Below are 18,859 nucleotides of genomic sequence, written 5' to 3' on the forward strand. Positions count from 1 at the left end.
ATATTATCACACAATTATCATTTTTTTTATTCTTCTTTTGGTTTTGCTTTGCTTTTGTTTCTGGGTGATACCCAGCTGTGCTCAAGGCTTATTTCTAGCTCTGTACTCATTTCTTGTGAGGCTTGGGGGATCATGTGCTATAGGGAACACAAAGCAGGGTCAGCCAAATGCAGTCAAGTGCCTTACTTCCTGTATCATCTCCCTGGCCCACCATTTCATTTTGTAGTGAGATCCCACAAGATCTCTTAGCAAATTTCAAGTATATATAACTATAATCATTATGCTATATATTAAATCCTCAGAATGTAATCATCTCATAGATAAAAATTTTTATCTCCCTTTTCCCTCCATCCCCAAGATACTGATATCTACTCTTTCTCATGTTTATCTGAATTTTAAGATTCTACATACAAGTAAAATTATATACTTTCCCTGGCATATTTTATTTAATATATATTCCTTCATGGTTCACCCATCTTGTTCCAAATTCCAGGAAGACCTGCGTGTATATATAACAGAGGTCCCCAATCTTATCTAGTCTCATTTCCAGAAAAAAAAATAAAAAAGTTACTCAGTTCCTCCTCTGAAAAATCTCTATGGTTTTGCTTTTATGCAGGGGTGGGGGGACAGCTGTGGATGTCTGTTCTGTTCTCTGACAGTATTCAGGGGACATAAGTGTGCTGGGTTTCAAACTAGGATCTCAGCTGCAGCTGCATGCTAGGCAAGCATCCTAACCTTTGTACTATCATTTTGGCCCCCAAATCTATTTTATTGGAAAAAAAATGCCCCCCAACTGGATGATTCCAAAACCTCATAGTAGGTGATACTGTCCATTCAGAGAAAGACTGATACCTACCACATCCTCTTTATTCACTTATCCAATGAGAGACATAAGCTAGAACTATGCCTTATCTATAATGCCTAACGCAGCAATTAAGTGAATGAGTACGGAGATACTGTTTCATTTCCTTTGGCCACATACTCAGAATTGGGATGATCAAGTCACCTGGCAGTTGTATTTTGACTTTTTGAGGGATCTCCATATTGCTCCAATAGTGGCTATACCATTTACTCCAGCATCGGTTCACAAAGTTCAGCTCGCAACTCGAACACCCTGACAAACACTTACTGACTTTTGTGACAGTAACAGCATTTCTTTTTCCTTTTTTCCTCTTTCTTTTTGGGGAGAAAAGGATGAAGCAAGACAGTGTTTATTGCACGAAATTTGCTTAGAAAGACATAAGGGAAGAGAAAGAAAAATATGTTCAAAAGAGAACAGACTTCTCCAGAGTCAAAATAATCCAGCCTACATGTGTGTGAAGAGAGAACACAGGCTTAAAAAGCAAACCAATATGAGCATTTCTAACAAGTATGAGATGACATCTCATTAGGACTTTGACATATTTCTCTTAAGATTAGTTATGATGCACACTTTATCATCATAAACCTATTGGCCATCTACAAAGAACCTCTAAAAAAAGTCTATTCAATTCCTTTGCCTATTTTGTAATTTAATTTTATTTGATTAAGTTGTTCACAATAATTTATTCAATTCAATATTCCAGCACCAATCTCTATTTGATAACAGAAAGTGACAGGGAAAACAGGGGTCATACTGGTAATAAGGAGGAGTAGTATAGCTACATATTCAAAACACAGATTCAAGAACACTGAAAACATGAAATCCAAACTACAACCATTAAAGTTTAAAATGTGCCTATCAAGTTGGTAGGCTGAAGAGGGAAGAGGGATAAAGGGAACACAGGTGGAGGGAAGCTGACATTGGTGGTGGGACTGGTGCTAGAATCTAAACTCAACCATCAATTACTCTGTAAATGATGGTTCTTTAATTTAAATAAAATTAAAATAAAAGTACAGCAAATAACAGCATACGCTTACCATCAGGGGTAAAAAAGAAACAGAACTGGTGTTCAGCAGGAAGCTTATCAAGGCTGATGGTCAGGCAGGACAATGGACGGGGGTGTGGGCAGTGGTGAACAAACTCTGCTGGAGGCTGTGAGGCTGTTTTATCTATAAATGTGGAGCAGGCTGACAGGCACTGGAGCAGGAAAAACCTGGCCTTGCAAAGTGGCCCTGAAGTGAAACGTCTCGAAAGGGAGTAACTGGGCAGAGATAGCAAGACAGAGCGCCTGCATCACGTGTTCGGCCTTGACCCTCATTCAACCCCCTATTCACGTACACCTAAACCGCAGAAACCATCACGCAGGCCCTAAGCAATTCATCCTAACCACAACATATAGCCTTGAAAGGGACTGGACTGAGGGCGAAGCAGAGAGGAAAAAGTGATAGGCCCAGAGTGTTAAGCTTGTGACTGGACCTTCCGTAAGCCAAGACTCTCTGTAAGAATGTATCTGGCAATAAAGTGGGCTGTGATCAACTGCTCCCGGAAGGGCTTCTCCGAGTGCTGGTCCTCTGTTGCCCAACGGCCAGGCTCCTGTCCAGTCTTGGTTCGCAACATGTCCAGGCATGTTGGGGATAGCTGTTCCCCAACATATGAAACCCTACCGTTAACAGTTTGGTAAACCAGGACGCCTAAAATAAAATGGGGGGGAAAAAAATGGGCAGGAACAACAGTATGCGGGTAGGACATCCTTGCATACAGCCAACCAGGTTCAATCCCTGGGATTCCATATGGTCCCCTGAGCACCACCAGGAGTAATTCTTGAGTGCAGAGCCAAGAGTAACACCTGAGCATTGCCAGGTGTGACTCAAAAAGGGGAAAAAAAAAAACTTAAGGCCACCTTAAATTATCATCTACCTTTTATCATCTACTTTTAATTTTTTTACTGAGGTACTGTGACCTGCAATACTATTGATGACAAGGTTCCACGCATGCAGCATTCCAGCACTGAAACTTCCACCACTGTCTACTTCCTCCACCACTCTTCAAGCAACTCCAATCTCTTATCCCTTCCACCATGGAAAATTCATCCACCTTTTATTTCTGTGTTTTAATCTGAAATACCATGATTTGTAGTATTACCTAACTTTTTAAAAATAAACATTTTTCTGAATATTTCATGTCCTGGTTACTTCAGCTGAAAAAGAGACTGGCATAGGAAAAGTAAAATCAAATGACTTGTTTTTAATTTCCATCATTTCTTTACAACCTTTCTGATACAAGTCACAATAAACTATATTAATGATGTGAATTTGGGGACTTTTTGCACATAATGTTCATTAATTACTTGACTATAAAAGGTTAAGTAAATATTGCCCAATGTAAAAATTTCTCCCAATTTATTTTATTTGTAATGCCTTTGGTCGGACCCCAACAACTTGGGACCAAGTTTAGCAAGAAATTAAATGGCCAAAAGTTAGATATGTGGGAGCTACGCCCACAAACCACCTCTGACAAGCTCATTTATCAACCTTACTTCAGAGACCCATAAATTAATCTCAAAAGAGATCAAAAGCCACAATTAATCTCAGACCCATGCAAGGTTGAACAGACCAAGGTAAATCAAAGGGATCAGGTTGGCCTGGTGGCCCGCCCAAGCAGAGTCCCAGCAGCCACTTGCTCCCACAATCCAAAATCACTACCATACCTCGGCCTGACTCCACCATCTTAGGACGGACCTCACAGAGACATAATCTGCTGAAAATTCTGGCATGTGGGTTTTGTGACTGAAATCTCCAGGCTTTCTTGGGGTCAGAACGGGCTACTTCCCCACACTTCCCTGTACTTCCAGAAACTTTGGCAGTCACATCCACACCCCAAGGCTTCCACCCAGTTAAAAAGTTACTCCAGCCTTACCTTCCCAATAAAAATACTGAATGCCCTGAACAAATCTCTTAATACCTGTATTGCAAACCACAATGCACAAAAGGAAAAGGAGAGAGAGCAAGAAGGAAAGTACCTCATGAACATAATTAGAAAGTACCAAAAAGGGAGCTGAGGGCGGAAGGTGGGTTGTTGGGAGATGGTGGGTAGGAAATAGGGTATGCTGGTGGTGGGAAATGTACACTGGTGGAGGGATGAGTGCTGGATCACTGTATGACTGAAACCCAATTATGAACACCTTTGTAATGGTCTATCTCACAGATAATCAATGAAAAAAAATTTTTTAAGGGAATGTGGAGTTCATGCATACTAATTCCTTCATCAGCTTAATCAGTGGCTGAATAAATAGCAGTACTCCTACATTTAAAAAAGAAAAAATAAATCATGGGACCAGAGAGATAGTACAGCAGGTAAGCACTTGTTTTGCATGCAGCCAATCCGAGTTCAATCCCAGGATCCCATAGGGTCCCCTAAGCACAGCCAGGAGTGATACGTAAGTGTAGAACCAAGAATAACCCAAATCATCACCAGGTGTGCCCCCAAAAAAGGCCCCTCTAAATTAAAAAAAAAAAATTTAAATAAACAGTTTTTAAAAACATTAATTCACATAACATCCTGACCCTGTGCCAGGCTGCCTTCACTAGGGGAACTTGTAGCTGGGTGGGCTGAGTTTCCCTCCCAGCCCCAGCAGAACCCCAGCAGCTTAAAACTTCCAGAACCCAACCGAACAGCCATGTTCAAGAGGATGCTGTCCACAGGCTCAGGCGAGCCTCACCTACAGGGAAACCTGCAAAAAAAAACCAGGTATTCAGGACCCGTGACTGAGGTCTGCAAGATCGCTTGGAACAGGACTGGGTCTCCTTCCCCCAACTCTCCAGTTTTTCAGCAGCTTGGCACTCACACCCACAAACTGCCTCTGGCACCATATAATCTTATCAACGGCCGAGATCCAGAGACTATGAAATAAAGCTCCCAGAGGAGAGCGACACAGAATGTCCTAGAGCACACAACTGCAAATGACCTCTTATATTCCAGCCCACTAGTGTACCAAAAGTAGCACACATTTGTTCGGGTTTAATATGTATGTTGTAATCTCTCATACAAGGGCTTAAATGGCTCCAGGAAGAAATAAAACAATCTTTACACACTTTCCTCTTTTGGTGGTGGGAAGGTACACTGTGGTGGGATTGGTGTTCAAATATTATCTGTACTGAACTATTGTAAACAACTTTATAAAAATAAAATTTTAAAAAACATTAATTCAAAAGGATATACACACACCTACATTTGTCACTGCATTTAGTATATATTAGTATCTTGACTATTAGTGTAACTGTAATTAATACTGTACTAATACCTGGCTATTAGTATAATAGCCAAGATATGAAAACAACCCAGATACCCAACTACAAATGGATCAAGAAGCTGTGATATGATATATACATACAATGGAATGTTCTAGAGCTCTAAAAAAGAAAAAGAAAATAACAAAATTATGCAATTTTCAGCAAATGAATGGAACTAGAAGATACGCTGAGTGAAGAGAGAAGGAAAGGGACATATACAGAATAATCTCTCCAATATGTGGGATTTAAAGATACACATCAAAGTCACAACAAAGGTCCAAAGAAAATAATGCAGAACTGTTCCAGAAAACTGAATTGGGAAGTTGGGGGATCAAAGGAAGGAATACTGGGGCCCTTGAGGAGAGGGATAAAGGGTTCACTGGTGATGCGTGTGGCATTGGAATTATGTTCATGAGAAACCATTGTTTATAGTACTATAAACCAAATAACCAAAATTTTAGGTTTCTGGCTGAAAATGTTCCACTCCACAACATTTTTAATGAAAAAATTACTGAAAAATGACCTGGATACTTTGTAGCCTATCACTTGACAGAATTTTTACACTGGTTTAATACAAAATGTCATCTGCACTGAGTTTTTCTTTCAAAATTTCAATGCCGCTAATTTCTTTCCTGCCTAACTGCTCTGTCCAGAACTCCCATTAGTATGGTTAAAAGCTGCGAAAGTTAGCATATACCATACCTGCCTAATATCTGATATACCTGAGTCTATCACATGACTACCTGATCTGAATGAGTTTTCAGATGTTTCACATTTGAGTACTGTATCAGTTGCAGGCTTTTCATATATGGCCTTTATTATGTTGAGGTATATTCCTTTCATATCCTGTTGGCCTAGAGTTTTTTTTCCTAAATAGAAATATAATTTTGCCAAATACTTTCCCTGTGTTCACTGAAAAGGCGACACGAATTTCCTCCATTTCACTTATAGGGTATATCACACTGGTTGATTTATGAATATTGAATCGTACTTGCATTCCTTAAATAAATCATAGTCAGTCATGATGTATCACCTTTTTGATTCTGCTCTTGAATTTGGCTTGAAAGTATTTTGTCGAGAATTCTGTTTCTATTTCCATCAGGAATCTTTTCTTTTCTCATAGTGTCCTTGTCTGGTTTTGGCATCTGAACAATGCTGAACTTGTAAGATGATTGTGTGTTCTCTTCTATTTTTTTTTATGAACACGTGAGGATTGATTTTTTTTAACAGCTTTTTAACTTTATTTCACCAGTACAACAATTTGTCAAAATATGTTAACTTCTGAGCTTTTTATATAAATTGGGAGTATACATACCTACTTATAGCATGAGATTCCTGTATGAGTTAATAAGAAGAAAATACCCAGTATCCAGAATTCAAGAGTTTATAAATTTAAGGCTTCTGCCTACCCCACTCCACAAATAAAAGCACGGTCTATCCATTAGTTATCATCTAAACATCCATTCCTCCCTGGTTCCTCAAGGATATAGTGTGTAGTAATATTAGCATAACCCAAGCTTCCTAAGAACACCATTCATTTACTGTTTGCACTTTTAAAGTTTCTGTTACCTAAAATTCAAGTCCTCAAATGTAGCCAATTACTGACACTGGAAACAATAAAATGTCTATGGTTGATGGTGGTTAGATCCACCAAACCCCATATGGTCTCTCCAAGCACTGCCACCAGTGAGTGATGAACAGATCCTCAAACACAGAGCCAGGTAAGCCCTGAGCACCACCTGGTGGAGCCCAAGCCCCCACCCACCCCTGTGCATTTTACTTTCTACTTCCTCTTTAAATTAATTTTTTTAATACAACAAACCTTTGATGAAGGAACTGCTAAAGAACTTGAGGGTGAGGTGTCTCTTGATGTTTTCAAAGACTGAATAGGTCTCTCTTTACCTACATAAGAAAATAGAAAAGGCAATTTTCTAGCTCATTTGTTTTCTTTATTAAAATTTTTTCTTGTTTTCAATTAAAGTAATTTTGTAATTGAATAAACAAGAAAGAGTCATACAGGACAAGTATCTTCATTACACTGTTAAATCTTTTAACACCAAAATCTACCTAATTCAGTGTATGGGCACATAAAAAATACAAACAGCAGCACTAAAGGATAACATAAAGGTGATCTACATCACACCTAATGCTACTTAGCAAGCACAGAATCAATGGAAAGAAATGAGATGTAGAAAATAGTTTAAAATCTTAAATACTGCTTCTTCCACATTCCTAGAAGATAACTTCTTATACATTACAAAAAAATACAAGAACCAAAAAGAACCAGCTACTTAATCAGTAACTAAGAGAAAAATGCTTGTAGGATATTTAGCAGGTACTCTTTGAAATGTTCAAAAACTTGAAAATTTAAATAATTTTTTTTAAAACCCCAGAAATGTATTATTTACAGAACTAAGACAGTGTCTAGTTTAAATGCATACCCAAATATTATTATATGGTTAAAAAAAAATTAAGCATGATCTTTAGTCAGTACAGGCATTCAAGTAAACCATTTTTTTAATTAACTTGAACCAACATAATGTTGATTTAAAGACCACTACATAAGTCAGTTCAACAACAAAAATATTTAAATCTAACCATAAAAATAACTGAATTGTTACTGTTATCTGTAAAATATGTACTCAACTTTTTTTTCATTCCTCCCTGGTTAGTTAAAGGATTTAGTCCTTTTTGGGTTTTAGGCCACATCTGGCAGTGTTCAGGGATTACTCCTAGCTCTGCACTCAAGATACATTTGTGGCAGTGCTCGGGACCACACAGAATGCCTGGAACCAAACCCGGGTCAGCTTGTACAAGGAAAGTACTTTACCCATGGCACTATTGCTCCGACCCCTCTTCAACTCTTTATTGCTACAGAAACTGACAAAATTAATTATGTGGAAGAGAAAAAAAAAAGGAGGCATTACATTTAAGGAACTAAGAAGCTGATGAAGATTGGAGAATGAATTTGAATCAGGAAAGCAGCTGAGAGCAAAAGCCAAAATAAAATGACCTTAAAATTGAACCAGAGGCAGCATCAATCCAAACCCTAGGCTTTCTGATCTGGTCAAGGTCACTAAGGGCTTGGAGGTTCAAAATTCTCCCATCACCTTTAGCACATATAACAGTTCTTCCCAGTGTCCTACAGACCCAGAATGTCTTCACACTTCCCTCCCTTCCCCAGAGACATGAATAATATATGAATATATTTTTGACTGTCACAAGTGATTGATTGCCATTCTCACTGGCGCACAGTAAGAAGAGACTAGCAATGCTACTAAACATCTTAGAAAAATGCTCATGACAACCCTTCATAACAAATATAGCTGCAAATGTCAATAGTGCTGAAGCTGAGGACTCCTGCATCAGAGGCAAGTTTCAAACTCGGAAGCTGTAACAGTCTTAAAGCGAGAATTCAAGCACATGTTTATGTGTATCTGTGAGGAGGGCACAGGAAGGCATGCTGAGGGGCTGTCCCCAACATGCTCAGGGAAACATAAAGTGACACGGATCAAAACCAAAGCTCACATATGCAGAGCATGCACTCCAACTCTCGGAGCCATCTACCAGGCCCCTAGAACTGTTGCATCTTTTAACTTACAGACCCATTATGAGGCTTTCACATCAAATAAATGTTAAGATTCTAGCAAATCTTAAAAACAAAAGGGAAAAAAAATCATCACTAGATACTCTAATGACAGAGTAGGTGATTAATTTAATCATCCTCTTCTGTATTCATTACATGCCATAATTTCTACATCATGTTGTAACAGTAGAGCATACCTGTCTGTAGTGAATTCATTACACATGGTAAATTCCACATCATTTTGTCTGCCTGTTCAACTGTACCTAAGAGTCTTAGAGGATCTAGGTGTCACAGCTTACTAACTTCCGAATACCCAGGGTCTACCTAGCTCACTCTTTCAGAAAACAAGCATTAAAAAATTAGCGAAATCATTTTTCTATCCGAACATGCAACGCTGTTCTCAGCCTACTCAGATAAACAGTTCTTCAAAAATGAGGGGCTGTCTGGCACGTTCTGCTAATTAAAGGATAATTAAATAGTAAAAGCTCAATTCTGGCACAAAGGCACTGTAGCACTGCAGTCCTGTTGTTCACTGATTTGCTCGAGTGGGCACCAGTAATGTCTCCATTGCAAGACTTGTTGTTACTGTTTTTGGTATATTGAATATGTTCACAGGTAGCTTGCCAGGCTCTGCCGTGTGAGGGCGAGATACTTTTCGGTAGCTTGCTGGGCTCTCCGAGAGGGGCGGAGGAATCAAACCCAGGTCGGCCGCATGCAAGGCAAATGCTCTACCCACTGTGCTCCAGTCTGGCACAAAGACATAGGAAAAAGAACTTTCACAAATAGCTGTTAATCTCTTGATACTCCCTTTAACATTAAGATATCAGTGCTAGAGGCATGCCAGTATAATGCCCAAATTGTATGCTCTATTTTGAATTTTTAGCTACTTGAAGGGTAATTTTAGAACTTTTCAACCAGTGTTAGTGTTCAGAAGGTAGGGATAAGGTGGCTTATTATGTATCCATATATATTTATATGTATTTACACACATACACACATGTATCTATATATACAGACACACATGTGTGTTTACATATATGTTGCATGAAGGCAAGCAGTAGGAGAGAAGAAAAGAATTAAAAGGAATGATTCAGATAGCAGCAAGAAGAGCGTATAGGTAAATTAAAATACCCTGATCCTCTGTCAATTTCAATCTGGCAACAACTTAATTATTTTCTAAATCTCAATGACCTGAAGATGAACAGCTAACACAGACAACCAACTCACACAATCTTTAAAGTCCTACAACCTAGTTCTACTGATGTTCAGCTGATTCTAACAATAAACTACTAGAGGAGTTATACTTTTCCCATTTCCAAGACATCTACTGATCCAAGTTCCCACCCTTCACAATCCCAAATCAAAATCTAGCTCAAAACTCACCTCGTTCTGGCTTTCCTTCATTCTGTCGTTTGTAGGAGGCACCATCACGCATGGACTCTAGGGAAAGGTGGGCAGGGAGGAATTAACGCCAGCACCTCAGTGCCCAGTGTGAACAAGAGAAGAACACAGAAGTAAGAGTGATGAGAACTGAAGCTTCTGTGCATTCGCTGCCGACCCTAAACTATGGTCGCTTTCAAGGCTAGCTGCCAGAGGAACCACCATAGAAGAAGAAACAGCAAGAGACAAGCCATAAGCTATTGACTCCGATGATAAGGATGGCCAAGGATAGACTGGGAGAATCATAAGATAACAAAAGTGCAGACAAGGATCAAGTGTATCATCATTATATGCACCCTATTCTAATCTCAATAAAGCTGACATTTGAATAATTTGTTGAAGAAAACACACCACAAAATCTAGGCACCAATGGAAATAAAGAATACTGGAAAGGTATCCTTGGCTTGGGCTCACAAAGGCAAACTGTAAGAAGTCACTCATAAGCCAGAAAAATAGTACAATTGGCTGGGCATTTGCCTTACACACAGCCAACCTGGGCTCAATCCCTGGCACCCCACAGACCCTCAAACCCACCAGGAGTGATTCCTAAGCACAAAACCAGGAGTAAGCTCTAAGACTGGAGGGTGTGGAGCCCCCACAAAAGTCATTCCAACTTGCCCTATTATTAAATCATGCTAATGACTTCTATTCAAGCTCTTTAGTAAAAAGGTTTTATTTTTAAAGGACTTTTTCTTATAAACAAATCTATAAACTACTTAGTGTAACCCCTAATTATCCTGTATTTGAACTCTTCTAAGTATCTTGCTAGCTTCCTTACCTGCAAGCTCTAAATTATGCAACAGATTAGTTTTGAAATAGTCTAAGCATACTTCCAGGGAATCCCATATCTTTCCAATGAAGCTCCTTAACATTTGCTTCACATTTTTCCAGTGTAAATCCCCCCAAAATGTAAATTTTATGTTGGGGTTCTCCCCCAACACCAACTTATTTTAGCACAGTCAGCACTTCTGAATTTAAAAAAATCTTTTCAGGGTTTGGAAAGCTACTTCAATGGGCTTTGCACATGCAGAAAGAATTCCACACCAAATGCTTCCCTGAGCATCATGTCAAGAACAGCTCCTGACCGCTGCCAAACAAAGCAAAAAGTTTCAACAAAGATAGCACAGGAATACTGCCACCCTACTTTTGTAAAAAATGCTACTGAAGATACAGTATCCTCCTCTAATTACTTACCTATCATCTGGAGGGGGCAGGAGTGGAAGCTTGCTCAAGGGGCCAGAGAGACTGTATAGCACTTGCTTCAGAGCCTACCTGGATTCAACTCCCAGCACCTCATATGGTCCCCTGAGCTCCATCAGGAGTGATCTTTAAGTGCAGAGCCAGGAGTAAGTCCCGAGCACCGCCAGGTGTGGCCCAAATGTTCTACCCCCAAAGAAAATAAAACAAATCTTGTACCTCCTAAAACAGCTAAGTACATTATAAATTTCATTTCCTCTTTCGCAGCTCATTTCTAACAGCTGTTAAGGGCCTTATCAATGGCATTTATTCCATACAGTATTAATTCTATTCTTTAATAGCATTATTTCCCATGTATGTAAATTCTTCATTCATTTATAGAATCCTGTTTCATTCAGTTTTTTATTCAAATTCCTTGTAATTCAAATTCCTTGTAAAATCAAGAGATCACAACAGTGGTATTTTACAGGAGTATCTGGAATCTGGCATGGATCTAGTAAGAGTATTCACATTCTTCCAAACTACATGTTCAGTGATTCCACATCAAAGACTGAAATTAGCAATGGGAGTTATATCCATTTCATGAAAGTCACAATTACAGGGGCCAGAGAGAGAGAGTACAGCAGGCAGACCTTGCACCCAGCCAACCTTGATTTCAGTACCAAGCACCACCAGGAGTGATCCCTGAGTAGCAGAATTTGGAGTAAATTCTAATCCCTGAGCACCACTGGATGTGGCCAAAAAACCCAAACCAAAACAAAACAAAAGTCATAGGATCAGAGCAATAGTAAGTAGTACATCGGGTAGAACTCTTGCCTTGCACACAGCCGACCCCTGGGTGTTATCCCATGCACAGCATATGGTCCCAGAGAGTTCCACTGAGCACAGCCCAGTGTAGCCCAAAAACAACAAGAATTTGCAATTACATCCCCTTCACCCCAATTTACCAACATATACTGAGGACAACATGGACAACTTTTTGACTGAATTTATTTGGATTACAAATTTCTGAGAATCTGTAGGAATTATGATATTTCTAAGTATGATAAACAGACCAGAATTATTCTTCAATATATTCTAACAGTTAAAAAATTGCTCAGCTGAACTCAGGTCAAATGGCAGAACCATAAACAAATGAACGGTTAGTTTAAATTTTTTATTTATTTTTATACTTTAAGTAATATAATCACAATAGTGTTTATGGTGTTGATGGACAAATCACTGCATACTGTCACCAAACTGTCCAAGATCATCCACCAATGACAAACTGGTTTTACCAAAACTTCTTAATAATTTTTAAAATATTAAAAACTGTTTTATGTGTAAACCCTTTACTCCAGAGGTACCAGTGATATTTTCCCTCTTAATAAGTAATCAGCAATTCATAAACAAGTTTTTCTTAACACTTTGTCATTTGCTTTTTATTGCTCTGTTTTTGTGTATGTCCCCCTACATTCTCCTAACTACACCTTTCTTTCTCTTCTTTATTACTTTTGCTAGATGTGAATAGTCAATCCTCTTGCTCTGCTAGTCTTACAGGGCTACATGATGAATACAACTAATTTCACTTGTTTCCTATTTCACTTTTTAAAAGATGCTATTAATTAGCTATTAAGATGCTATTAAATAAAAGTTTGATTCACAAACTTTTATTTATGACATCTGCACACACTTAGTTGCAGCCCTTCAGAAACCAACACTTGCGGCACCAAGGAAGCCTGGGCAGTAGCACGGAGATGATACTCAGTATATAGAGAGGTGTGGGAGGGCTGAATTTGCAGTCTCACATTTCCAAGGCAGGCAGGTGCTCTAAACTATCTCCACCTCCATAATCTCTCCCACATTTCTAGCAGGATACTCTTTCTCACGTATTTAACGATTAGCTCAAATTCATCTCAGCCTTGATCTAACTAAGAAAGCTTAGTTTTCAAGCATCTGCTTGAAAACAGGGCAGAAAGATCTCACATATTTATGTTGCTTTGACTTGTTGAAAATTATTTCCTAAACAGAATGAAGAAAAGAAAGCAAGGAGAAAAATACTGAAGGTGGCAGTATGGAAGTCAAATAGCAAAGTCAAAATATTGGTGAGTGAAACTGAAAGAAAATAAAGAAGAATTTCAAGTACTTATTTCATAGAATAAGTATATAGTTCTTTCTATGGAGGTAAAATTAAAGCTGGAGAAGAAACTAAGTATTCCAATAAATATTTAGAAGTCTGTAAGAACTAAAGGAGAAAATTGAGCTGGTACATACACAGATTTTTTTTTTAAATGTTATTTATTTTAGTTTTAGGGGCACACCTGGGAGTGCTCAGGACATATTCCTGGCTCCATGCTTAAGCATCACTCTGGTGGGACGTGAAGGATCATATGGGGCCCCAGGAATCGAACCCAGCTCAGCCACATGCAAGGCAAGCTCCTAACCCACTGTACTATAGCTCTGCTCCCTGGAGCATATAATTTGTATGCAGGAGCTATGCCTGGGTTTGATGAATGGCATTATGTGGTAGCCTGGATGTAGTCCAAAAACAATAAAATTTCCCCATGATTCTTTAAAACACAAATATAAATATAGATAATGTTTGATGATTATATATAGTAGCTACAAATCTAATACAATTTTTCAGAAATATACTTTCTTCCTGATGTGTTTTATAAAAACAATAATAAGCCTAGCCAGACACATTATAGTCCCTGACATATAGGAACAAAATAGATACTTATAAATTAAAGTCTTGTCAATAAACAAATGTCATAACACAGGTGCTACATTCATTTCTTTAACAGCTGAAGCTTTAAAAAAAAATTAAGACATGAAACAATAAAGATATGATACACATGCTAAAATGGCTATATTCCATAACTGCTAAAGAAATTATATATTTTTAAATTTTGGGATCATGAATACAAAATTAGTGCTCAAGATTAGAAAAAGCAAGATTTCAGGTAGATATGCAAGAAGATGTAAAACAGAAAATGAAGGGAAATCACAAGAAAAATCCTCGTGTAAGAAGATACATAAATGACAGGAGGAAAAAAAGAAAGGGGAAGACAAAATTGTGCATCTCCTCTGCTTCCCAAAAATAAGCAGCTTTAGAAATATTAATTAGAAATCTTTGAAAATGCACTTATAACTATCCTTTAAAAGCAAATGAGGGGCTGGAGCGATAGCACAGCGGGTAGGGCGTTTGCCTTGCACGCAGCCGACCCCGGTTCTAATCCCAGCATCCCATATGGTCCCCTGAGCACCGCCAGGGGTAATTCCTGAGTGAAGAGCCAGGAGTAACTCCTGTGCATCGCCGGGTGTGATCCAAAAAACAAAAAATAAAAAAATAAAAAAATAAAAGCAAATGAGCTCGGGTCGAGCCTCACCCATGAATGAATCCGCAGAAAACCTAGCTAGGTATGTGGGACTTGTGACTGAAAACTTCAAGTTCAACAGAGCTGGGAATAGTGGACCTCCCCCCATCTCACTCTGTTTCCAGCAACTTGGCAGTCACCCCCACAAGGCACCTCTGGCTGGCGCTTTATAATCTCAGCAATGGCCATAATCCAGAGACTCAACAACAATAAATCTCTCAGAAGACAACACAGAATGATACACCATAGCCATGCCTCCAGACCCCGTGCCAGGCTGTTTCATTCAGGACAGCCCAGAGAGGGGCAGATGAGGTCCCTCCCCACCCCAAAGGAGGCAGTCTCAGCAGTCGAAAACCTCCAGAACTCAATCACCACCATGCTCATGGCAGGTCTCCACACACTCAGACAAGCCTCACCATGAGTGAACCTATTCCTGGATGCAACGTCTCATACTTCCAAGAGAAGCGCACAACATCTGATAAGGTTTAAAGTAGAAGGCACCAATCTTAGGGGAAAACATATTTTTACAGATTTTATATGTATACATATACATGTATACATACATGTACATGTACACACACACACACTCATATATATATATGTATATTTATATATGTATAAGCACACAAGGCTCAACCTCAACCTTTAAAACATATTAGTAATCTCTTATAGTAAGGCTTAATGGCTCCTGGGTGAAATACAACAATCTTCACACACTTTCCTCTAAGAAACCTTTTTTGGATCATTTTTAGCAGATTACTCATAACAAACAATACAGAATAAATGATTTCAGTTCTGCTTTGGGGGCAGGGGTTGGGGTTCAGGATAGAAACATCTGAAATATGGTGGTGGGAAGGTGTAATGATGCTCAGGTTGGTTTTTTGTTTGTTTTTACTTTTTGGGTCACACCCAGTGATGCACAGGGGTTACTCCTGGCTCTGCACTCAGGAATTACTCCTAGCAGTGCTGGGGCGGCCATATGGGATGTCGGGGATCAAACCCGGGTCGGCTGTGTGCAAGGCAAACAACCTACCCCCTGTACTATTGCTCCGGCCCCTCGGGTTGGTTTTTGAATATTAGATGTAATCAAACATTGTAAGCTACTTTATAAAAATAAAATATTTTTTAAAAAACCCTAATGAGCTCACTAGAAAAATATAAAATATTTTATCATCTGCAAATATAACAGATGGATGCTATTAACAGAACATACTATTTCCCTAAACAGGGATATCAGACAGAGATGTTATTAATTCTCACTACTCAAAACTCTGATACTAAGATACCAAAAAAAAAACCCACAGCTGTACTTAAGAAACTCATAGACATAACTGTCTTGTGAGTAACAGACTAGCATACTAATAACCTGGATCAGTTAACAGTCTAGATCTTCCACTCAATTAGACTTCAGAAACTCCATATTACACATAGTGATCCCTCTCCACTTATATTCTTCCACCAGCATCAGAGAGCAAGTAAAATGTCTATTCCTGTTTGATGACTTGCTTTCTTTTCCCACTAGGTCAAAAACAGGAAGGGCAAAGCAAATCTATTATGTTTGGCAAATCATTTACATGAAATATATTTTGATGAATACAAGACTACCAGGGAACACAAATACAGTGACCCTCCCTACTAATATCATGATCTGGTGATGAAGTCTTATTTCCATATTCCCATCACTTCTCAAAACTTAGGAAGAAAAGTGCAAAAATAAACCACTAAATTCTACTGGCATTTCATAATCCATACTGTCATGAAGATTTCCAAACATTTTCAAAGCCAGGAGGATCTTATTTAAAACACTGGCTAGAACAACAAGACATTTTTTTTTTTGCCATTATATTGAAGCTCAACAATAATGTCTATCTTTCCATAAACACTTATCAAAACAGTATTTTTGTTTTGTTTTCGGGCCACACCCAGTGGTGCTAAGGGCTAACTCCCAGTTCTGTGCTCACAGATTACTCCTGGTGGTGCTTGGGGAACACTATGGGGTTCCAGGGATCAAATTCCAATTGGCTGCATGCAATGCAAGCACCCTGCCTGTGGAACTACCACTCCAGCCCTCCAAAATAGTATTCTTAATTCTTGTACATTTATAAAACATTCTGAGAGGTGTTAAGGATCATTACATGATAAGAGTATTAAACTGTATTATCTATCCTTAAAAATGGCTGCTATAAAAATTATGGGGATACTGGGTCCAAAGTTAGAACCTCAGAAAAATAACACCACCACAACAAAATAATCTTGCAAATCTTCTGTATTGACAGTATTTTAAGCTTCTGAGCAAAATGTCACCTGGGTCTACAGAAGCATCCCTGGGAAAATGGATCATAATTAGCAAATGTTTAAAATGAATAATTAAGTACTTACATAATTATCAATGAAAACAATGATGGATTTATAAAAACAAAGTCACACATCAGAAGTGACTATTTTAATAGAGAAAATGCTTTGTAACCTAAGAAATTTAAGGATTTAAGAAAGCATCTATCATAAAATCCTCAAAGAGAAAGTAGACAAGATAGGGAACTCACAAATTCTAGAGAAATAACAATGACTATAAATAGCTCAGGTCAACAGAAAGATCTCTACAAGTTTCTATAGCTTGTCTCAAGCTCCTCAACAGAATTATTAATGATTAGTACAGAAGTCTACCTCCTATGCTGATAAAACATCTTTTTATCTGCTACTAATCTAACAGATCACTAATGAGATTTTAACACTACTATAGAAGACCATGAGTCATTAACTGTAGTTCCACCTAATACAAAAGAACAGACTTTAAAAAATAAATAAGTTTTTTAAATGACTTAGGTTCAGCTAGCTAGAGTCTCAGTAACAGCCTCTTTTATACTGTAATTCACAAATGAATAATTCACTTCTGGCATCACAACTGAAATGGAATGAAAGAAAAATCAAGAAAACAAAAGAAGGAACTATACATAAGTAAACTCTGGGGGAAAAAAGCTTCTGATAGTACTTTTCAAATATAAAAAGAAATATCTGGTCACAATAGAACAGAAATATCTATATGGCTCTAAGAGAAACAATTAGCAATAAATAGATGTTAAGAGTAAAATATTTTAATTGCTTCATAAAAAAAGCTATATAAGGAGGGGAGATTATAAACATAACACAGAAAGTACTTTAACAAAGAATGAATTTAAGAAAATGAATCTCTACTGTCACTATTAAAACCCTTGTCCTAAACAAAAGGCATATAACAAAGTGTAAGATAAGAAAACAAGGATTCATTTGGGAAAAGGGAGACAAAGGGAAACAAATTCCTAAGAGAAATTTATGGAGAGACATTTAGTTAGAATAAAATTAAACTTCAAATAAAAATATATATAACAAATAATTGTAATGAGAATATAATAAGATGAATAAAAAAAAGAAAAAGTAAAAAAAAGAGATTATAATAAGAAAGGGTTATGAGGTATAACCAAGACAATAAAAATGAGTAATACTAGAAACAATACTAGAATCATAACACTAATAATAATACTAGAATAACAGCTATAACAGTACAGTTGTTATAGATATAAAATTGTTAAATTAAAAGCATAAGATAAAAACAATAGGTCAATTTAAGATTAGTCTAAAACAATCCAAAGTTCTTAAGATTAGTCTAAGTGCTTAAGTAAGAGAAATAATGAAGTATTTCTTATTAAGTATTTCATAATAAGTATTCATTTTTACATATATGGGGGCTAGAGAGAGATAGTAAAGTGGTTAAGATATATACCCACACTACATGGTCACCAGAGCTTTACTGGGTACAGCCCTGAAGGCCCCCACGTACTGCCAGGTGGGGCCTTGGCCAATCCCACGCACCACCAGAGTGGTGCAGTAATTCCACACACCAGAGGAATCAAGCAGAACTTTATTCTCTGAAGTTCCCTTCAAACTGCCAGCCTCGATGCTGAGAACTGCTAGGAAGAGACCCCCAGTCTGCGGGCATTGCTTGGGATACCCCACACACACCAGAATAAAATTAACTTTAGAATACAATTACATGCACCTAAGGACATATATGTATTCATGCAGGCATAAAAGCAGGAAATGAAAAACAGCTGAGATACAAATGTAGAAAAAAATTATTCTGTGACATAAA

The 18,859-nt window shown here is 38.0% G+C and overlaps 1 protein-coding gene across 5 annotated transcripts in view; it reads right to left on the bottom strand.

Annotated features, from left to right (window-relative positions):
* PPHLN1 (periphilin 1) overlaps positions 1-18,859 on the bottom strand; it is a 140,710-nt gene that overhangs the window by 56,406 nt on the left and 65,445 nt on the right. For 4 of the 5 annotated variants that reach the window (XM_055141186.1, XM_055141184.1, XM_055141187.1 and 1 more), the window contains 2 exons: positions 10,121-10,177; positions 6,974-7,053 (listed from right to left, as the gene is read on the bottom strand). In XM_055141186.1, coding sequence (XP_054997161.1) covers positions 6,974-7,053; positions 10,121-10,177 — 137 coding nt within the window. The remainder of the gene's footprint in view (positions 1-6,973; positions 7,054-10,120; positions 10,178-18,859) is intronic. The other variant, XM_055141189.1, reaches the window with a different exon arrangement.

This window comes from Sorex araneus, chromosome 6 (genome assembly GCF_027595985.1).
Source record: "Sorex araneus isolate mSorAra2 chromosome 6, mSorAra2.pri, whole genome shotgun sequence".
NCBI lineage: Eukaryota > Metazoa > Chordata > Mammalia > Eulipotyphla > Soricidae > Sorex > Sorex araneus.